Source organism: Hemiscyllium ocellatum, chromosome 31 (genome assembly GCF_020745735.1).
Source record: "Hemiscyllium ocellatum isolate sHemOce1 chromosome 31, sHemOce1.pat.X.cur, whole genome shotgun sequence".
NCBI lineage: Eukaryota > Metazoa > Chordata > Chondrichthyes > Orectolobiformes > Hemiscylliidae > Hemiscyllium > Hemiscyllium ocellatum.
Window position 1 is genome coordinate 17,262,094 of NC_083431.1, and position 24,243 is coordinate 17,286,336.

At 39.3% G+C, this 24,243-nt stretch overlaps 1 protein-coding gene across 2 annotated transcripts in view; it reads right to left on the reverse strand.

Moving 5' to 3' along the window:
- tada2a (transcriptional adaptor 2A) overlaps positions 1–24,243 on the reverse strand; it is a 45,531-nt gene that overhangs the window by 15,854 nt on the left and 5,434 nt on the right. For both annotated transcript variants that reach the window (XM_060847994.1, XM_060847995.1), the window contains exons 3-9: positions 22,554–22,613; positions 19,615–19,706; positions 8,023–8,180; positions 7,219–7,307; positions 5,878–5,950; positions 4,945–5,008; positions 2,944–2,987 (exon numbers count right to left, since the gene is read on the reverse strand). In XM_060847994.1, coding sequence (XP_060703977.1) covers positions 2,944–2,987; positions 4,945–5,008; positions 5,878–5,950; positions 7,219–7,307; positions 8,023–8,180; positions 19,615–19,706; positions 22,554–22,613 — 580 coding nt within the window. The remainder of the gene's footprint in view (positions 1–2,943; positions 2,988–4,944; positions 5,009–5,877; positions 5,951–7,218; positions 7,308–8,022; positions 8,181–19,614; positions 19,707–22,553; positions 22,614–24,243) is intronic.

The window sequence follows — 24,243 nt, forward strand, 5'->3', positions numbered from 1 at the left end:
ACATCTAATCATACATATTTTGCACTATTGATACCATTTGTCACTAATGTCCTTTATTCAAAGCAGTCTTTCCTTACATGACTACAACAAGCTGCAACATAATTGGTAACATTTGGAACTATGGATATAGATGTCAAGCACTGACAGACAATAGTCATATGGAAACTGTTGCAATCCACTCACAAAGGACCTTTGCTCTATCTTTCTCCACTTCTCCAAATCCATCATTTGCCCATTAATATATTTTTATCCTCATTCTAGTCAACACACTCTCTTTGATTTCAGCCTCCCTTCTCTTAAGAGGATCTCTTATTCCATCCAACAACAACCTTAAGAGATACGTCAACTCAGACCCGAATATACTTATAATTACATTACGCTTCATTAAAACCATAAATACAGAGTCTATTAGATAATATTGAAGTCTAATATTAATGTACTATGCTATTTAAATGAATAAATTAATTTTCTTTTCTCCAATTATATCAGATAGGAAATAAACACATGGGAAGAAGTCTTTTTAAATTGGCAATGAAAATCAACACAGTTCTCTATTATATACAATTTTCCAATTTATTTTAAAACGTTATCATTTTCTGAAGGGTTTAGAATATTTTCTGGCACTTAATATTGCAATGTAGAGAGGATCCTGTAACTCATATTCATTGCTGCCGAGCAATACTGAATCCTGAAAGTGATCAGGGTTTGCAATGACGTGTAACTTCAACACTCAGCTTACGGCAATGATAATGAACTGTAATTTATCTGTTTGTTGTTTTTTATTTAATCTGCTCTCAGTTTCTGCTGTTACTGAGTGAGTGAAAGCCAAGTAGAAACCTTGGTGAGTATTAATTACATTAATTATTTATTGTGAGCAGCTGTAAAGAAAACGGCAGGATATGACATTCTGAAGGGACATACCCCTTTTACCAGAAATTGTCTCTTGTTTATAGCAGCTGACCCAGCTATGTATTTCTAATTTTTAGAAGTATATATAGTACCAGACACTAAATACGCTAAAAATCATGGTGATGCAATGTACAAGGAAAACTGATATCCAATTTGTAATGTGCTATCTACTGATGAAAGCTTCTAAGCCATTTTTAGCTCAGCGACTCACTTTCATAACAACAGGATGACTTCCGTCAAGCTTGATCACCATTACTGGCTTTCAAAAAAATAATTTCGCATTTCAACAGATTACAAATACTAATATTCCTCTCTCAATACTACTGACATCAGTACCACTAAAATCTGTGCATGCTTCAGCTTTCCTGTTTGCACAATTTATCATTGAAGAGTTAAATTACTGAAGGAAACCAAATCTGGACAGAGTGGGAAAAAGGTCTAATGACTGGCTCATATTCAATATGTTATGTATATATAACATCTTTAACACAGAAAAATGTCCTAAGGTGTTTCAAATGCATAGTCAAACCAAAATAAATGCCAAGCCAAAGAATCAGATATTAGGAGAGTTGACCAAAGACTTGGTCAAAGTGAGGAGTTTTGAGAAAAAGGAAGGGAGACAGGCAGCGAAAACTGGGGGAAATCTAGAGAGTAGTTTCGAAAAGACTGAAGTTGCAGCTGACAAAAATGGAGGGAGTTTTAGGGCTGATGGAGGCTAAAGAAAAGGAATAGAAAAGCCAATATAATTGTAAATGTTGGAGCCTGGAGGAAAAAATATAGGTCAGCAAGAACACAAGTGATAAGCGAAAGGATTCTAGTGTAGGATAGGATGTGGTTAGTAGAACTGTTGAGTGTTCAGACTATGGACAATGAAAAATTGACCAGAAAACATTGGAATAGTTAATGATGAAAATTTCAGCAGGAGATCGAATAAGGCAGGAGAGGAAACAGACAGGCTACAAAAAAAATGATCATCCAAATGACTAGTGCAAAACCAAGTACAAATGTTCTTCAAATTGCAAACCCATTGTTTTGAATATGGAAGTTTGTCTTAAGAGAGTCTGTTGTAAATTCATCAAGTAATTACATGGGAAGTTACAGTCCAATCCGTCTAAAGGAAACATCAGCAAAGTAAGTAATTTCGTACAATATTAACTTTTGAATGGTGCAATAATTACTGCTATTTTACCAGTTTGGTGTTACAAAATCACTGACATTGGTTAAAGTTGCAATTAGTAGTAGTTTAGATATGATAATTTCAGTTCCATACTCTTGACACTGGTAGAAACTATAAAATGCCTGCTATATCATTGAAGTAATTGAGAGACAGATACGATTAGCTATTTACTGACGTCCTAAAAATTTAAATGTCCTGTAAATCTGCTTTATTTCTTCAGGCTGATATAAAATAAAGTATGAAAAACAAACGCAGCAACCCAAATCAAAAGCAGATCGTATAATCCAATTTTGAAGAATGCGAATTTTGGTTATAAAGCCAACATTTCTCACTCCTAGCTTATTTCAAAGACATGTGGATGGCCTTTGGCAGCAAATATTTACAGCTAAAGCCCTTCTTGCCTGCACAATGATTAAAGGAATTATTAGGTTAAAAGATTAATAGAGGTATGCATAAAAGGATTAGGCTGCAATAAATTTGAGAACTTTATTACAGAGCAAATTTGTACACTAATTTTCCACATAAAAATGGAGTTATTCCTTTAAGTAGAATTAATAACGCAACATAATACAAAGTATAGTGCACAGAATGTGCATTCACAAGTTGGGCTCAAAATGCTAAATCCACCTCAATCTAGTAAAAGCAAGCAAATACTCAGCAGTAACAGCAGCAAGTGCATCACTGATACTTGATGTACTTCTGCACTGACAGTGTAGACATCTGCAATTAATATTTATGCTATTCTGCCTAAGAAGGAAACCTTTGAAAAGGTTCAGTTCTGCATGACAGCTCCCAGTGAGACTTGTACCATTACAAACTTGCCTTCTTTTGACATACTAGACATTGTTCCTACTCACTTTGAAATTTTCTGAGGTTGATCAGGCCATGGTCTCTCAAAATTCTGTGGAGAGAGTAAGATTCTCCTGTCACAAATTACTTTTTAAATTATTGGAAAAATCAAATCACTTCTAGATGAATACATAGTATCATAAGTTTTAATGAGAGAACATAGAACATCACAGCGTACAGGCCCTTCAGCCCTCAATGTTGCGCCAACCTGTCATACCAATCTAAAGCCCATCTAACCTACACTATTTCAAGTACGTCCACATGCTTGTCCAATGGCGACTTAAATGTACTTAAAGTTGGCAAATCTACTACCGTTCCATATCCTTACTACTCTCTGAGTAAAGAAACTACCTCTGACATCTGTCCTATATCTATCACCCCTCAATTTAAAGCTACGCCCCCTCGTGCTCATCGTCACCATACTTGGAAAAAGGCTCTCCCTGTCCACCCTATCTAACCCTCTGCCTTTATAACATTTATAATTACTAAAAATAAGCTGAATACATTAAGACAGTAACCACATTTCATTATTTCACTGATCTTTAAGTACATTCAAACACACCATAATCAACCTTACACAAAAACTGGCCTTTATATGGTATTAGAAAGTTCTGCAGCTGTGTTGAACAGATACAGATTCTTCCAGCTATGACATAGCAAGGTCGTGCTGTATAGAGATCATTAACTTTACTACACTACTTGGGGAGGTGGGGTAGGTGGCCAGATCATCTGATGATTTGAACAGAATTTGGATAACCTATTTCACAGCTAGTCCACTCCAAACTGAGTCCCACAAATTTCATATAGAATACGATTTGCTGCTTGGGAAAAATGATCTTGCAGAGTAATCTCTGGAAATCAATGTTATTTTTAAATGTCATGCAGCAGGACACTGCTATTATTAAAACCAAATGACACCATGTAACTGTTTATCTAAATGCTCTGAAAATGTCAGTTCTGAGCAGACTGGAGGAGGACTTCGGGAATTAAGTGCCCTGATGTCACATTGAGAAAGGAGCAGTACAAAACATTAAAACAGATGGAACAATATAGGTATAGTATATCACATTTGATCAGTGTTGGGTATCCCTTCAAATATTTTCATGTACATTATAACACTTCAGACACACTTAATTTACTCAGAAGTTATCTGGAACACCTTGAAGCCATATATTTCTTTCTAAATGATGCACTGCTGGCAACAACTTATATTTATACAATATCTTCAACACTGTAAATAGGTTAAGGTACTTCGGAAGTAGGTTGTAAGCAGTTGGCGGACACAGACAAGAAGGTGGTAGTGGTAGAAAAATAAAATTAGTTAGCTGCAACACAAGCTGTTTTATATATTTTGACAAACATACTGCCACCAACTGCACAACAATTTACGTTTCAAAAATATTAAATGTAATTTAACTGCAGACAGTTAAACGAGAACATAAAACATCAATTTCTTGTTGTCAACACTGTAAAGTCTACTCTGGCTGTCATGGACCAGAAATCAATTTTATAGATTGTTATTTTTCTGTCTAGAATGTTTAATTCTAAGTCAAAGGATCTCTGTTTCTGATTCCATTATAAATTTTCAATTGCTTCAGTACATAATGAAGATCACAGCTATACCATACTTGTGGTAAACTATCATGGTTAGTTTACATGTTTACATTACTGGAAAATCTAACCAAGCAAGACTTCTCTACCATATTTTATAAATAGAACATAGAACATTACAGTGCAGTACAGGTCCTTCAGCCCTCGATGTTGCGCCAACCTGTCATACCATAAATATACTATCTCTACCTTTAATACAGAATACAATCAATGATTCAGCAGCACAGACATGCAATGCAACACAACAAACCATCTTGTAATGTTTTATTACAACAATGTCAAGTGCACTACCGCTGATAAACTGAGGGAGATGAAACAGCAACTTATTTTCAAAGGTAAAAGCAAAACAGAAAAGCCAACTGCGTATGAAAACAAAAGAAAAACCAGGAGCAACTTACTTTTTTCTTCGTTGTCTCTCTTTTAATCGGGAATAATAAATATCAACCACTGCAAGTTTTAAAGCTGTTTAAACGAAGTGAAAAAAAATTAAAATGATGCAGGGGTTATATAAGGAAATAGCAGCATCTAATTAACAGATGAACAGTGAAACACTGAATTACAAAATAAACCAATAGACAATATCAACAGTGAAAGGATGCTTTCACTGTAGTTTTTCATGAAAGACAGTGTGGCATGGTGGCACAGTGGTTAGCACTGCTGCCTCACAGCACCTGAGACCCAGGTTCAATTCCTGACTCAGGCGACTGACTGTGTGGAGTTTGCACGTTCTCCCCGTGTCTGCGTGGGTTTCCTCCGGGTGCTCCGGTTTCCTCCCACAGTCCAAAGATGTGTGGGTCAGGTGAATTGGCCATGCTAAATTGTCCGTAGTGTTAGGTAAGGGGTAAATGTAGGGGTATGGGTGGGTTGCGCTTTGGCGGGTCAGTGTGGACTTGTTGGGCCGAAGGGCCTGTTTCCACACTGTAAGTAATCTAATCTAATCACATTTTTTGGGCAAAGCCATTTCAATAGGCTCTAGATACAAGGAGTCACAAACAAACGTATTGGATTAACAGTATCTTACAAAGTATTACCTTGAGGGGAATTATTATATTTGGTGACAGGTAAATGGCTCTGACGCAAAGAAATGTTGTCTTTTTTGTAAGCCCTCAGTAACCATAGATGTTTTGTTTGCAATACAGGCTTCTTCCAAATTAAACGCAACAGTCACATGAAAGATTTCTGGACTAACTTCAACAAAATGACCACTTTACAATGGGATGTTATCATAATAGACAGCAATTGGCATTTTGCTATGTACAAAGCAAGAAGGAGTGCTGTTTGAGGGGTTTACAAGACAAACAAAAGATAATTTTGTCGATCAAAGAACTTACCATGCAAAATATCAGAGTCGTCTTCTACAAAATCAATATCTCTCAAATCCCATTCTGCATAATTGTCAAATTCCTGTATTAAAAGTATTAATTTTAATTCTGCTTAAATATTTTTAGATTTTCAATAAAAAAGTAATGTGAAAAGCAGAGAAATAATTGCTGCAACTTTTATTCCAGGCAACCAGCCACCTGCAACAACCTGCTGAACAGCAACTATACAAAAATGTAAATCTATAATTCCATGAGCTCCAGGGATTTGTGATCAATACTATTCCTTTGATTCGCAAATACCCTTTCAGCATGTCTCCCTGGGTGTCAACTTTATCCCAAAAACTGTCAAAATCACAGATACTAGCATAATTTATCTTTGCAGTGCAAATGTTAAAATGGGGCAATGCAGTACAATAACATGCTGCACTGCACCCAAACAGCAAATCATTTCTTGCAGGTGTAAGGGAGGAAACAAAATTGAATGCTAACTGAGCATTAATGGACAAACAAAATTAGCCAACTAGCTAACAATCAAACAAGCCCTCTCTACTTAACTTGTAACTATTTTAAAACTAACATTAAGATGCATGAATACCAAGGGAACTAATCACCATCACCACAGAAAATCAGTTTACTTGCAAGACTAAAGTCAGTATTTAGTGATTGTGTAGAATCAGTCATTTGTAGAATGATATTACATAAATTATACAGAACAAGACAGTTGGGCCTAACATGACTATGTTGTTATTTACACATTTAATGCAGGATGTAGGTGTCATGGGCAAGACCAGTATTTCTTTCTTCTCCCAAACTGAGTTTGAGAGGGTGTAAGGGTGTGAACAGAGTAGTTTGCTCAGCCATTTTAGAAGGTAGTAGGTTTGTTTTATATATCAGTCAGATCTGTTTAGGGCCTAAAGAACATCAGTAATACAGTTACGATTTTTATGACATTCTTCTAGTTTCACTTTCAGAATTACGGATGCTAGTTTAATTTAGTTGGCTGAATTTAAATTCGCAAATTGTCATGGAACAACATGAAATCACTTTTTCAGAATATTAGTCCAGACCTCGGGATTACTAGCCTAACAACATTACCTGTTCCTCGAATGCTGCCTGAACTGCTGAGCTCTTCCAGCACCATTAATCCAAAAACATTACCATTATATCATGGTACTCTGGTGCTACCCATTAAATGGGTTTTTGCCACGTGCCTCAACTATTCATTTTGCATTTTAATCAGTCTCTAGGTTTATTTCTGTTTTCTATTATTTACAAATGGTTACATTTGTTCCAATCTTTTAACGTAGATTGTAGAACAAATGCACGAATCAAGTAAAATAAACAACTCACTTCAACAAAGTCTGCTCGTGCTGGCATATACCCTGCCATATCTCTTGACACTGCAGAATCAAACGTTGGTCGAGGAGGATCATCACAAGCTGCAATTAATTGGGAAAAGCAAGATCTATTTTATGGTAGCAGAATTGCATTTGAAGCAGAAGACCAAAAATTAGCTCTTAATGTAAGACAACAGCACATAAGATTCTCTCCAGCTCCAGAAAACCCAAGTTGTGTTTTATGATGGAAGATTCAGCCCCAGTTTTCCTTCCAGATTGTGACTGACCCTCTGCATATTTTCAGCATTTTGTCTTTTACTTCAGATTACATTTAAAATAGACTGTGTTAAAAGTCCATTTAACTAAGAACCATTTTGCATTAAGAGGCATTAATGCAAAATAGTTCTTAGTTAAATGGACTTTTTTGAAAAGTTGTGCTTCAATGCACGATGGTCACAGATGGACAATGAAGCAAAAGTCTTTCAACTTGATGGCAATTGCAATTGAGCCTAATCAAGTCTAAACTCAATTTGATTCCCCTTCCCCGCCCCCTGCCACAACATGATAAAGAAGAATGACAAACTAACTCTTTTCATGACCCAATCATCAAAGTCAACTGCATTAATTCCTACTGGCAATGAGAAGAAAACACTAACACAGCAGAAAGTGAAGATCTCCCTGGTCTATATAGCTGAACCATCAGGGATGTCCCATAACCATAAAAACTTTCACAGGCCAATCACTGTTCAGTTATTGGAGATATTCTCTTGCAGTTAGAATCTGAAATTCTAGTATCTCAAATTTAACAAATACTCACCTCTAAATGTGATTGCTGTATCAAGGTCTTTGGTTTCTTCAGACTGCTTCAAACTCAGTAATGTGGAAGAAAACAGAGGATTGTTGACAAAATGTTTCATGTAGTGCTTCTCGCAATCTTCCTTGGATTTTGTACGCATCTGATTGGCTACATCTTGCCTTCAAAAAGGAAGTTTTTTGGAATTGTTTTAAAATATAGTTAAGAGGTTGCTATACATTTCTCTATTATGGTACTGGGCATAACTCAACACCGAACCACGAGAAACAAAATTACAGTTTGTTTCTATCCAGACTTTAGTGCAATCAGCACAAAAGACCAGAAAATTTTAAACATACATAAATTACACCAAAAACTGCACGTCTGTGCTTCCTGCAATCTAATATGCAAGTTTACTAACAACTTGCATTTAAATGGTGCCTTTAAAATAAAAAAAATCTAAGATGCTTCCTAGCTCTGTTACCAAATACTGACATTGCACCATAGGAGATATCCGAAAAGATGACCAAAAGCTGTGTCAAGGTAGGTAAGATTTAAGGAACATGTTAAAGTAGTAAGGATAGATAAGTTCAAGGTGTGGATTTCGGAGACTCGATTCAACGAGTTGAAAATATGATCACTAACTCCACAGCATTCAAAATCAAAGACGTGTACAAAATGCTAGAAAGGCTCAGAGATCACAAATCCTTGTGGGGCTGGTGAAGGCGCAAACAGTAACCAAGGTAAGTCCTTGAAAGAATATGAAAACAAGGGTGGGAATTTTAAAATTGAAACTCAGTTTCAGATATCTTTGAGGGAGAGGTAAGGAAACAATCACTACCGAATAGTTTGTGGTCGGAATGCATTGGCAGTTTCAATATTCAGTTGGAGGAATCCTCTTCTCAGCGGAAGTAGGCACTGCAGATGATGGAGATCAGTGTCAAGATTAGAGTGGTGCTGGAAAAGCACAGCAAGTCAGGCAGCATTTGAAGGGCTTTTGCATGAAACGTCGAGGAATCCTCTTCTCATTCACCACTGCATGCTAAACAAGATCCTTAGCTCGCAGCTTCCAAACCCACAAATGCTTGCACCTAGAAGGACAAGGGCAGCAGATACATGGGAATACTATCACCCGCAAGTTCTCCTCCAAGCCACTCACCATGTTGACGTGGAAACATATCGCTGTCCCTTCACTGTTGCTGGGTCAAAATCCTGGAACTGCAACCCCTTCCCCCTAAGGGCATTATGGGATCCAAGTCAATGTGTTTGTTAATAGAGTTCCAGTTGTCTACCAGTAAACACATTGTCTTGGATCCCATTTACCACCCCTGAAACAAAGAACAGGAAATGACATCACCAACCCAAGAAACCTGAACACATAAATAAAAAGCGGGCCATACTATCAGTGCTTCACCGGAGGCTCACTGATGATATTACCTAGCATGGTGATGAAACGTCTCAAAATGAATCTTACAGCTCCACAAGCAAACATACATCCAGATATCAATCAGGTGAACATTGAACAATGCTCCACCTTGTGGGACACTCTCAAACAAGAGGCAATAAAGTAAGGAGGTATGTTCAAAACCGAGATGAGGAGAAACTACTTCTTTTAGAGAGTTGTGAATCTGTGGAACTCAATGATCCAGAGTGCAGTGAAGGCAGAATCAATCAACAGGTTCAAGAAAAAAAAGTATCTGATGAAACGTTGGATAAAGGATTACAGGGAGCAGGCAGAAAAGTGGAGTTTAGACCAGGATAAAATCAGCCATGATCATGTTAAATAGGCTCAGTGGGCACAAAGGCTGAATTGCCTACTCCGCTCCTAATTCCTATGTTTTTATATGAAGGAAATGCAGAGAGCTGAATTCTGACACAGAGAGTATCCATTATTTTGTTCAAACTAAAACGGATACTGTCCCTGTGTTCCTGAGAATAATTGGGGTGGGCGGAGGGGAGCTGTTAAGCCTCCTTTATTATTCCAATATGCCATGGGTCAGATTTTAAGTGGACTGGAAGGAGTCTAGTGTTACCTGAATAATATTTTAGTCAGAGGGAAATGAGGATGAGCTTCTCCACAATTTAGATGCTACTCTGCAGAAACTTGAAGATTATGGCCGAAGAGTAAGGAAAGACAAATAGAAATTTTAAAATGTTTGCACTGAATATTTAGGCTAAGTCATTGACACTAAGGAAGTGCACACATCACCAGCACCTAAAAATGTAAACCAACTGTGATTATTTTTGGGCTTGCTAAATTACTTTAGCAGGTTTGCCTCAAATGATGTACTTGGACTTCCAGAAGGCTTTGATAAAGTGCTGCACAGGAAGCTGCTAAGTAAGACCCCATGATATTAGGAATAACATACTGGCATGGATAGGGGATTGGCTGGCTTGGGGATAAAGGGGTCTTTTTCAGGATGGCAGCTGGTGACTAGTGGAGTTCCACAGGGGTCCACGTTGGAACCAAACTATGCACGTTATACATTAACAGTCTGGACAAAGGAACTGAGGACGTTGTTGCTAAATTTGCAGATGACACAAAGATAGGTGTAGGGACAGGTGCTGTTGAGTTGAAGAGACTGTGAAAAGACTTAGGCTAAAAGTGGCAGATGGAATATCATATGGGCAAATGTGAGGTTCTGCACTTTGATATGAAGAACAGAGGCGTAGACTATTTTCTAAATGGGGAAAAGCTTCGAAGGTCAGAAGGGAAGGGGGGAGAATAGGAGAGTGATAGTGATAGGAGATTCAATGGGGAGAGGAACAGACTGCAGACTTTGTGGTCGTGAATAAGACTCCTGGATGGTAGGTTGCCTCCTGGGTGCCAGGATCGAGTCTACAGGATTCTTAAGGGGGAGTGTCAGCAGCCAGAAGTTGTGGTACACATCGGCATCAATGACATAGCTAGGAGAAAGGATAAGGACCTAAAAAATGAATATAGAGAGTTAGGTTGGAAGCTAAAAGGCAGGACGAGCAGAGTAGTAATCTCAGGATTGTTACTAATACCATGGGTTACTGAGGCTAGGAACAGAACGCGAGTGCAGCCAAACATGTTGCTGCAGAGCTGGTGTAGGATCGAGGGATTCAGACATGTGGATCATTAGGATACCTTCTGGGGAGGGTGGGACCTGTACAAGGAGACTGGGTTGCAGCTGAACTGAACAGTGCAATAATATTTTGGATGGGAGGCTTGTTCGAGCTCTTCGGGAGGGTTTAAACTAGTTTGGCAGTGGGATGGGAACTGGAACTACGCATCAGAGGATGGAGTAGCTGGAAAACAGGCAGATATAGCATGCAGAGAGTCTGTGAGGAAGGATAGACAGTAGATAGGGCAAAGTTGCAGTCAGTGTGATAGGGTGAAGTGTGTCTATTTTAATGTAAGAACTGTCAGGAATAAAGGTGAGGAAATTAATAGCATGAATCAGTATTGTGGCCATTACAGAGACTTGAATATCACAAGGGCAGCAATGGTTGTTGGATATTCCGGGGTTGAGATGTTTCCAAAGGAATTGGAAGGGAAGTAAAAGAGGTGAGAGAGTATTGGTAATCAGGAATAGTATCACAGCTGCAGAAGGGGAGGTTGTCGAGGAGGGTTTGTCTACTGAGTCAGTATGGGTGGAAGTCAGAAACAGGAAAGTAGCAGTCACTTTATTGGGAGTTTTCCACAGACCATCCCAATAGCAACAGAGACACAGAGGAGCAGACTGGGAGATTTTGGAAAGGTGCAGAAATAACAGGATTGTTGGCACGGGTAACTTCAACTTCCCTAATGTTGAATGGAACCTCAAACTCAAATAGTTTGAATGCAACAGATTTTGTCAGGTGTGTCTACGAAGGACTCCTGCCTCAGTATATAGATAGGCCAATGAGAGGGGAAGCCATATTGGATTTGGTGCTTGGCAAAAAACCAGGACAGGTGTCAGATCTCTCAGTGGGAGAGCATTTCAGTGATAGCAATCACAACTCCCTGACCTTAACTATGGTCATGGAGAGAGACAGGAGCAGATGGTATGGGGCGGGGGGGGGGGGGAGGGGGAGGAGAATTACAATGTAATTAGGCATGAACTGTGGAACATAAATTGGGAACAGATATTCTCAGGGAAATGTACAAGAGAAATGTGGAGGTTGTTTAGGGAGCACTTGTTTTGAATGCGGGATAGGTCTGTCCCAATGAGGCATGTGAGGAATGATCAGGTGAAGGGATCTTGGATGACAAGATATGTGGAACATCTCGTCAAGAGGAAGAAGGAAGCTTACTTAAGGTTGAGAAAGGAAGGATCAGATAGGGCTCTTAAGAGTTAAAATGTAGTCAGGAAGAAACTAAGAATGGAATTTGGAGAGCTAAAAAGGGGCATGAAAAAGCCTTGGCGGATAGGATTAAGGAAAATCCCAAGATGTTCTACACTTGTGTGAGGGACAAGAGGATGGCCAGAGTCAGGGTAGGGTCATAGAATCATAGAGATGTACAGCACGGAAACAGACCCTTCGGTCCAACTCGCCCATGCTGACCAGATATCCCAACCCAATCTAGTCCCACTTGCCAGCACCCAGCACATGTCCCTCCCAACCCTTCCTATTCATATACCCATGCAGATGCCTTTTAAATGTTGCAATTGTACCAGCCTCCACCACTTCCTCTGGCAGCCCTTTCCATACACATACCACCCTCTATATGAAAAAGTTGCCCCTTAAGTCTATTTTATATCTTTCCCCTCTAACTCGAAACCACCATCCCAGGGCAGAGACTTTGTCTATTTAATTTATCAATGCCTGTCGTGATTTTCTAAACCTCTGTAAGGACACCCCTCAGCCTCTGACACTCCAGGGAAAACGGCCTCAGCCTGTTCAGCCTCTCCCTGTAGCTCAAATCATCCAACCCTGGCAACATTCTTGCAAATCTTTTCTGAACCCTTTCAAGTTTCACATCATCCTTCTGATAGGAAGGAGACCAGAAATGCACGCAATATTCCAAAAATGGTCTAACCAATGTTGTGTACCGCTGCAACATGACCTCCCAACTCCCATACTCAATATTCTGACCAATAAAGGAAAGCATACCAAAAGCCTTCCTTACTATCCTACCTACCTGTGACTCTACCTTCAAGAAGCTATGAACCTGCACTCTCTAGACCTTACCATTAAATGTATAAGTCCTGCTAAGATTTGCTTTCCCAAAAATGGAGCACCTCAGATTTATCTAAATTAAACTCCAACTGCCATTCCTCAGCCCATTAGCCCATCTGATCAAGATCCTGCTGTAATCTGAGGTAAGCTTCTTCACTGTCCACTACACCTCCAATTTTGGTGTCATCTGCAAACTTACCTCTTATGTTCACATCCAAATCATTTGTTATAAATGACGAAAAGTAGCAGACCCAGCTTGTGGCACTCCACTGGTCACAGGCCCCCAGTCTGAAAAACAACCCTCCACCATCACCCTCTGTCTTCTACTTTTGAGCCAGTTCTGTATCCAAATGGATAGCTCACCCTGTATTCCGTGAGATCTAACCTTACTAACCAGTCTCCCATGGGGAACCTTGTCAAACACCTTATTGAAGTCCATATAGATCACGTCCACCACTCTGCCCTCAACAAACTCTTTGCTACTTCTTCAAAAAACTCACTCAAGCTTCAGAGACATGATTTCCCACGCACAAAGCCATGTTGACTATCCCGAATCAGTCCTTGCTTTTCCAAATACATGTAAATCCTGTCCCTCAGGATTCCCTCCAACAACCTGCCCACCACCGATGTCAGGCTCACCAGTCTATAGTTCCCTGGCTTGTCCTTACCATCCTTCTTAAAAGTGGCACCATGTGAGCCAACATCCAGTCTTGCCGCACCTCACCTGTGACGATCGATGATACAAATATCTCAGCAAGGGGCCCAGCAATCACTTCCCCAGCTTCCCACAGAGTTCTAGGGTACACATAATCAGGTCCTGGGGATTTATCCACTTCTGTGCATTTCAAGACATCCAGCACTTCCTCCTTTGTAATCTGGACATTTTTCAAGATGTCACTATCTATTTCCCTACATTCAATATCTTCCACGTTCTTTTCCACAGCAAACACTGATGCAAAATACTCATTAGTATCTCCCCCATCTCCTGTGCCTTGCCGATCTCTGAGGGCTCTATTCTCTCCCTTGTCACCCTTTTGTCCTTAAAGTATTTGTAAAACCTCTTTGGATCTCCTTAACTCTATTTGCCAAAGCTATCTCATGTCCCCTTTTTACACTCTTGATTTCCCTAAGTATACTCCTATTGCCTTTATACTCTTCCAAGGATTAATTAGATCTCGCTTGTTTACACTGATATAGGCTTCCTTCTTTTTCTTAACCAAACTCTCAATTTCTTTAGTCATCCAGCATTCCCTAAACCTACCAGCCTTTCCTTTCACCCTAACAGTAAAAAACTCTGGACTCTTATTATCTCATTTCTGGAGGCTTCCCATTTTCCAGCCGTCCCTTTACCTGCGAACATCTGCCCCCAATTAACTTTTGAAAGTTCTTGCCTAATACCATCAAAACTAGCCTTCTTCCAATTTAGAACTTCAACTTTTAGATCTTGTCTATCCTTTTCCATCACTATTTTAAAACTAATAGGATTATGATCACTAGCCCCAAAGTGCGCCCCCATTGACACCTCAGTGACCTGCCCTGCCTCATTTTCCAAGAGTATGTCAAGTTTTGCACCTTCTCTAGTAGATACATCTACATACTGAATCAGAAACTTTTCTTGTACACACTTAACCAAATCCTCTCCATCTAAACCTTAACACTATGGCAGTTCCAGTCTACGTTTGGAAAGTTAAAAACCCTGATCAAACCACCCTGTTATTCTTACAGATAACTGAGACCTCCTTACAAATTTGTTTCTCAATTTCCCTCTGACTATTAGGGGGTCTATAATACAATCCCAATAAGGAGATCATCCCTTTCTTATTTCTCAGTTCAATCCAAGTAACTTCCCTGGATATATTCCCAGGTATATCCTCCCTAAGTACAGCTGTAGGGTTATCCCTTAACAAAAATGTTACTCCCCCTCCTCTCTTGCCTCCCTTTCTGTCCTTCCTGTAGCATTTGTATCCTGGAACATTAAGCTGCCAGTCCTGGCCATCCCTGAGCCACATTTCTGTAATTGCTATGATATCCCAGTCCCATGTTCCTAACCATGCCCTGAGTTCATCTGCCTTCCTTGTTAGGCGTCTTTCATTGAAATAAATGCAGTTTAACTTATCAGTCCTACCTTGTTCCTCGCTTTGTCCCTGCCTGCCCTGACTGTTTGACTCACTTATTTTCTCAAGTGTACCCGTCTCAGATTGATCACTTTCCTCACTATCTCCCTGGGCTCCACCCTCTCCGACCTTAATAGTTTAAATCCTCCTGAAAAGCTCTAGCAAATCTCCCTACCAGTATATTAGCCCCTTCCAATTCAGGTGCAACCTGTCCTTCTTGTACAGGTCACTTCCACCCCAGAAGATTAGGTTAGATTAGATTAGACATACAGTGTGGAAACAGGCCCTTCGGCCCAACAAGTCCACACTGACCCGCCGAAGCGAAACCCACCCATACCCCTACATTTACCCCTTACCTAACACTACGGGCAATTTAGCATGGCCAATTCACCTGACCTGCACATCTTTGGACTGTGGGAGGAAACCAGAGCACCCGGAGGAAACCCACGCTGACACGGGGAGAACGTGCAAACTCCACACAGTCAGTCGCCTGAGTCGGGAATTGAACCCGGGTCCCTGGCGCTGTGAGGCAGCAGTGCTAACCGCTGTGCCACCGTGCCGCCCACAAGAGATTCCAATGTTTCAAAAATATGAATCAGCTTCCATATACCAGCTCCTTAGCCATGCATTAATCAGCCCTATCCTCCTATTCCTACCCTCACTAGCTCGCAGCACCGGGAGTAATCCAGATATTACTACTCCCGAGGATCTCCTTTTCAAATTCCTGCACAACTCTATATTCTCCCATCAGAAACTCATCCTTTTCTCTTCCTATGTCATTGGTTCCAACGTGTACAATGATGTCCTGCTGGTTCCTCTCTCCCTTGAGAACATTCTGCACCCTCTCTGAGACATCCTTGATCCTGGCACCAGGGAGGCAACATACCATTCTGATTTTTCGCTGCTGGCTGCAGAATCGTCTGTCTGTGCCTCTGACTAGAGTCTCCTATCACAGTTGATGGCTTGGAACCCAATGTACCCCTCATTACATTAGAGCCTGTCTTGATAACCGAAACTTTGCTGTTTGTGCTACATTTCCCTGAGAATCCATTACCTTCTACATTTTCCAAAACAGCACACTTGCTTGAAATGGTGATAGCCACAGAAGACTCCTGCACTACCTGCCTATCTCTCTTATCTTTCCTGGAGTTAACCCATTTATGTGACTGTACCTGCAACTTTTCTCCCCTCCTATAACTCTCCCTAAACTCCCACATCCAACAAGAAGAGCATATCACCCCACTAAAGGCAATTTTTGCTTCTTTCAATCTACAGATCCAGAACATAGCACTGTCTAATTCCTCTACAAAACACTGCTCCAGGCTAACTTAATACTATGGCTTATATTTTTAAGTTTAAACGAGAGATATATCTCAAAAAAGCATATAATCAAGAAAGAACCTACTCAATTCACTCAATCAGGAATAGTGGAGGGAACTTGTGCCTGGAGTTGGAGGACATTGTTGTTTGTGAGGACAGTGTGAAACAGGCTTATATGTTCGAACAGATTGATGTTAAGGAGCAGGATATGCAGGGAACTTTGAAAAACATGAGGATAGATAAGTCCCTGAGCCAGATAGGATATATTCCTATCATCCAGATAGGACGATTCCTGATGAAGGGCTTATGTCCAAAATGTCGATTCTCCTGGCTCCTTGGATGCTGCCTGACCTGCTGTGTTTTTCCAGCACCATACCCTCAATTCTGAACTCCAGCATCTGTAGTCCTCACTTTCTACCAGATAGGATATACCCAAGGTTGCTACGGGAAACAACGGGAGAGACTGCTGCGTTTTTGGCAAAGATATTTGCATCCTCTCTGTCTACTGGAGTAATACCAGATGATTGGAGGGTGGCAAATGTCATCTCCTTGTTCAAGAAAGGGAGGAGGGATAACCCTCCAAATTAAAGACCAGTCAGTCTTACGTCAATGTGGGCAGATTATTGAAGAGGATTCTGAAAGACCGGATTAATGATTATTTGGAGCAGCATAGCTTGATTACACATAGTCAGCATGGCTTGGTGAGGGGCAGGTCATACCTTACAAGTTCTTCGCAAATTCTTTGAGAATGTGACAAAACACTTTGAAGAAGGTAGAGGAGCGAATGTGGTGTATATGGATTTTAGCAAGTCGTTTGATAAGGTTCCCCATGGTAGGTTCATTCAGAAACTAAGGAGGCATAGGATAAAGGGAAATTTAGCTGTCAGATCCAGAATTGGCTGGCCCATAGAAGACAGAGGGTTATAGTAGATGGGAAGTATTCAGCCTGGAGCTCGGTGACCAGTTGTGTTCTGCAGGGATCTGTTCTGAGACCTCTACTCTTTGTGATTTTATAGAAGACTTGAATGAGGAAGTGGAAGGGTGGGTTAGTAAGTTTGCTGATGACATGAAGGTTGTTGGAGTTGTGGTGGTGTAGAGGGCTGTGGTAGGTTGCAATGGGACATTGACAGGATGCAGAGCTGGACTGAAAAGTGGAAAATTGTGAAGTGACTCATTTTGAAAGGTTGAATTTGTATACAGATTACAGGATTAAAGGCATGAGTCTTGGCAGTGTGGAGGAACAGAGGGATCTTAGGGTCCATGTCCATAGATCCCTCAAAGTTGCCACCCATGTTGACAGGGTTGTTAAGGTGGCGGATGGTGTGTTAGCTTTCATTAGTTGGAGGTTAAGTTTAAGAGCTGCGAGGTTATGCTACAGTTCTATAAAGCCCTGGTTAGACCACATTGGGAATATTGTGTTCAGTTTCAACTGTCTCATTATAGGAAGAATCTCATTGAAACTTACAGAATACTGAGACATCTGGATACAGTGGACGTCAAGAGGATGTTTCCATTAGTAGTAGAGATTAGAACCTGAGGGCACACCTCAGATTAAAGGGACAATTCTTTAGAAAAAAATGCTTACAGGTTGAGATGAAGGCAAGTAGCAAGAGACTTATCTGGGCATGGAACATTTGCACAGAATGATGCTCTGTTGTACATTCTGTGCGATGATATGCCACACTTTAATATTTGTAAATTTTTCAATGAAATACCAAATAGTCTCACTCACACACATTCCATGTGTTCTGAAAGGCCTCAATAAACACAACTGGGACAAAGACTCAACTTTCTTATTATAGTTCATAGCAACTGTTTTATCTTAAACATCAGAAGCTGAAGTGTTTGATGGCCTGCTAAATCAATATTTTGGTGCTATTGGAATTCCTGTCTGAAAATTAACCAGTAAACATCTCATAGGAATCAGCTGGCTTAGTTGGCTGGGTGGCTGGTTTGCGATGCAGAGTGATGCCAACAGCATGGGTTCAATTCCTGAACCAAATGAGGTTACCACAAAGAACTCTCTTTCTCAACCTTTCCACATATCTGAGGTATGGTGATCCTCAGGTTAAACCACCACCACCACTGAGAGAGAGCAGCCGAATGGTCCTCTATCAACTTTACCTTTAAACATCTCAAAAATATCTTGGCAGAAAATTCAGAAACCCACTTTCTTTAAGATTCAGTACGTGAAGATTGGCAGGACTAAGACTGAACTTGGGTGTTCACCAACTCAGAACACTAAGGGGCAACAGAAATGTTGTGACTGATAATGTCAGTGATTGACATTGGATAATTTATCACAGTCCTCACCACAAAGACTTTGCATGTGACTTGATCCATTTAATTATTACGGAAGAATCATAATGTAAAGACGCAGTTAAGCTCTGGGAGCTGTCAGTGTGCACCTGGAGGGTAACAACTAGGGTCTTTGGAGAGGAATAGTCAAGATGAGGTGATAAATTGCAATATCACAGAAGGCAAGGATGGATAACTATAATAATCTGGCCTGGCATGAGATGTTTAAGAGTGCAGGAATTGGACCTTATGCAGTGGTTTTCAACTGGTGTGCCGTATCAAGGTGAGAGGCGTACCATGAAATTTTTTCGATCGTGCTTCCGATCTGCTTTGGAGCCTATGTCTATTATTGAAGGCAGTATCTGCTGCCATTTCTCACCGTGCATATAGAGTAAAGAAATCCATTCAATTATTCAGCTAGTGTGCCTTGATATTGAAAAGATTGGGAACCACTGATCCTATGGACTCAACTTCGAGAAGGTAATGCAGATAGATTGGTAGGGAGATGAAAGAATAATAAAATTGAAACAGCGACCAGCAAGATTTGGGACGTAAGCAAGATTTTGGGCAAAGAGATACGAACAGAGAATAGGAATTGCAGCTGAATGCTTTTAGCTTAGTAACAGAAAGCAACCTGAATTTTGTGTAATGACTATAACAGGAGACAAATTTTCAGCAGATAATACATTTTTATAAAAGATTGCCGGAATGAAAAATATAAGACTTGAATTGCAAACAAAAAAATGACTTGTATTACCAATTTCCAAAACCACAGTCCATCACTGCCTCAAGTAGCGCCATTTCCTCCTGAGCAGTCCAGTTTGGATCCAAAATGGGAAAATCAGATGTCTGTGTACAGGTCATGGAAAATAAAAGAAAATGCTGTTTATAGCCATCACAGTATCTAACTAATACTGAACTTTTAAGTAGAAAAATGGAATTTCTATTTTAAACTGGTGAAATCTTGGCACATCACAACTGATCTACATCTGCCCTGAGGTGCTGAAGTGACATGTGCTGTATATTCTCAAATAAATATTAATCTTGTGCTCAAAAAAAGTAACCAATTTTTGGTCAAAATCACACATTTTTCATGTACCTGTGTATAAATCAACCTTGTAAATTTTGGCCAAAAAATCCAAAATCATCATACCACGCAGTCACTGCTGTGGTCAAACATACCCTAATGCAAATCTGCTCATTAACAGAATCAGCTATTTTTAATCAACCTGTTCGGAGATGTTAATACACATGTCTAAAGCTAGTGGGACCTGAACCCGGGCCTCATGGCTCAAAGGTAGGGACGCTACTGACGGCAGCTGTTGAGCATTTGTTGCTTGTGATGATCAACATGTAATGTCAAAGGTCAGCTCACGGTATGTGCTGTGCCCTGCCAATCTGCCTTCGCTCAAAAGGGAATTGCAGATGCACAGTCTAATTCAAACATGCCCAAGAATGAACAAGCAAAGACAGGAAGGCCTTGCAAAGTTGCAAAATTCATCAATGACAATTGCAAGAATGAATCTGTTTCTCAAGGATTTTTCCAATCTTTGCCCTGAAACAAATAAGAAAATTAAGCCCTGGTGATTTTAAAACTAGTCCTGGATGGTAAACCAATTTTGTACTGTGACAGAAGACTAAGATTACATTGTCTTGCCCAGCAGAACTCGATGACAGAGTTAGATTTTAGGGAGTCTTTAGTTAGGTATTGACAGCATAACAGATAGAGACTAATCTGTATTGGGGACATGGTTTAAATTCTCATGAATTTTGACATGCCAGCTCATCAGATGGTGAACAAAGCTCAAGAGAAAACTGGCCATCATTATCAATGTCTGATGGGACAAGGTTTAAGACAATGCCTATTTTCAGGGGAAAGAAACTTCCTAAAACAGCAATTCCCAAAAGGAGTAATCATTCACATCCACAATAAAGGACAGATTGATGGAAGTGATTTGAAAACGTGGCTCTGAAGAGTCTAAGCTTCCAATGAGAATAATGTAAAGGAATAAAGTCTTCTCATTTGGCACATTTTTCAATCACACACTGATGTTGTTCCTGAACCTAGATAGGAAAAAGTGATATGCAGCTAGCCCTGGTGCTCTAATCAGTATTGTCCAATTAATGGATGCCTCTCTAAATAAGCCATCAAGAATAGCATGAGAAAAAGTGGAATCACTAGATAACTGGAGAAGACTACCATCAAAGAAGGCAGCATATGAAATCTTACATTACCAACCCTGTGTGAATGGCATTTAAAGGCCCAGAGATGAAATTAAGATTAGATTGTCACAAAATAATTCAAGAAATGTGAGATATCCAATGTATTTGATATCGTAGACGATCATTTATGAGATGAAGAGTGAGACAATGACAACTGTTGAAGATGATCTTTAAAATGATGGTGTGCACAAAACAGATTCGGACACATTACATGGTTCTGACAATGAGCAGTAGGCTAAATTTTATGGATTTCTACATTCTCAGTGCATGCATACACTTGAATAGCAATGCCCTGTAGTTCACTAATGATGTGTTCCCAGGGAAGGCTGCAACTGGTGTGTTTTGTAACAGCACAAAAGATTAACTTCACATGCACAGTACACAACACATGCAGTGTGCAATTTTACTCCAGGAAGAAGCTTCCCATCATTTTCTTTAAAACTGCAGATAAGCAAAGAGTAGGATCACCACAAGCAAATAGGTGCACAGTAATAGTGTGCAGATAAGCAGATTTGCAGAATAGTGTTAACTTATTCTTCATGGCTTTTGTTTTTGATAAATTTGATTAATTTATAGTACACATTTTAACATCTATGGAGGATATTATTTATAAATAAGATTCAATAATCAAAGTACTTTTTGGGTTATTCTTGCCTTATTTTGAACAATTTCTGACTTACCAGTCCATGAAAGTAAGATGATGAGACAGGGAGGAATTCAGTCTCTTAAAACGATTACTTACATATAAGTTAACCATCTCACCTCCCTCACCCCAGGGTTGACTAAACATTTAGTCTCAGAAACTCATCTTGAAATGAATATATTTATTTAATCTATTTGCTCAATAACTTTTGCATAACTTACTTTGATAGTGTATTGAAAATATATAGAAACCATGCTGAAACAAACAAGTTACTTTGTCTTCACATCTATGTCTTTTTATACCCAATGCTTGACCTGCACGAAGGATGTTGACCTGTCAACTTGTAATGACAACTGAGCGAGAGCTCCCTAACACACTAAATATCCTTATGTAATACTGTTATGCATCTGCACAAGCTATGCACAGAGCTTCATCCAATCTCTAACATTCTTTTCCAATATCACAAATTCTCTAGCTTCCACATAATTATTTGTCTGCTCTATAATTTTATTGATTAACTTTGAATTGGAATGGTTTTTCTGCTGTTCCTTCTTGATTGCATGTTACCTTCACAGAGAGTGGAACTGGCATAATAGATGAAAGTGGAGGTTGATGTGCACAGGCAACAAGAACTGAAAATAGCATGTTATTTGCCTTCAATGTCAGATAGACTATAACTGAAATCATTTAAATAAATGTACAATACATGCAGAATTGGATAAAAAATTATAATTAACATTAATGAAGTGATCAGAAATTTCTTACCTACAAAATAAATTCTTTATTTGACTAGCTATCTGTAAGAGAACTTTAAAAATCTCTGTACTCACCATTATTTCATAGCTGTGGTCACTTTCATGTTTCTTGTATTCAAACCCTCTGGTAAAGCACTACAATACAAAAGGTCAAAAATATTTCAAAATACCATTCTTCCCCTTAAATATTTTAAGGTAGCATTCTGTGAAATAATCTTATAAAGCAGAAGGACCAAAATTTACTTGGTTAATAAAACTTAAATATTTCACCAGAATCTACTTTTTTTTCTTTTTATCCTCTCATAGTACCATTTGTAACCAAATCTTCAAACTGATGCATAACCCACACCTTTTACAATGTTTTTCAATACAAACCATTTATGAATTTTAAGGTTTAATATTGTCACTATATCATTTAATGGCACCAGCCATATAAACATTGCTGTTGCAAGAACAGGTCACAGGCTGGGAATTAACCTCCAGACTCCCCAAAGCTTGCCCAACAACTCAAGACAAAGGTCAGAAGTTAAAGAAAATCTCTCCCCCTCTTGGATTAATGTATCCCCAAGAACAATTAAGAAGTATACATTTTAGTTCAAAGCAGTCTGCTAGATTGGCAACCCTTCCAGCACCCTACGTATTCACCCACCACATCGAGTGGCAGCAGTATGTACAATATAGCAAGCTGTATTGCAGCAACTTTCCAAAGCTCCTTTGTTGGCACTTTCTAAACCTACAATCTCTGCTGCTTAGAAGAACAAGGGTAGCAATTGCACCAGTACATCCCACCTACAAGTTCCCCTTAAAGACATCCTGATTACCTTTTCCTTGCTGTTACTGGGTCAAAATCTTACAAATCCCTCCCTGATAACACAATGGATATACCTACATGAAATGGACTGAAATAATTGAGGTGGGCAACAATTATTGTTCTTGCTAGTAAAGCTCTTATCCCATCAATGAATTTAAAACAAAACACTCAATCTTGAGGCTAACAGCTCGCATTTCAGAAAAATTCAAGCACAAAATTTGACATCAAAAGAGGTCAGAAATTACTTTTTTTTTAAAAGATATTTTTATTAGAAATTTAATATTTTGACAAATTTACAAAAATAAACAGAACTTTCAAGCACAAACATTAATATAAAAATAGATCTTAAATATATAATCATCAAAATTCAAAGGAATGATACTAAAGAAGAAAGAAAAACAATGAAACTCAGTTAACTACTAATCTAATCCACAATTATCCAGAGTGTATAGTTGAGTCACTTACATCCTTCAAACAAGAGAAAATGTTCTCTAATACACTCATAACAGTATAATAAAAAGGAAACTATTTCCAAACAATAAGAACAAAAAAAAATGTTTGAATGGAGATCCTCCCCCTTATTCTCACGGGGCCTTACTTCCTTTCTAAAGGTCCACCATATCCTCTCCCAAACAGTGTCCCACCTTTGACCCGGGTGCTCCTTAATAGGATTTAGATATAATACCGAGCTAGAGTTAACAGTGAGCGCCCCACCCCCACCCCTCCCCACCCATACCTGAGTATATCTGATAGCATCAATGCCACGTACAAACACACATAACTATAAAATTACAACTCCAACAAATTACAGTTAAGTATAATAACATAAAATAGCAAGGGAAGACAACCCTGCTCCCAGAAGCAAAAGTAAAGTAGAGTAAAGTATCCATTTCTCCCCACGGAGTGTGGAAGAGGCAAGCCAACATAAATTGTCTCTTACGATTTATTTAAACG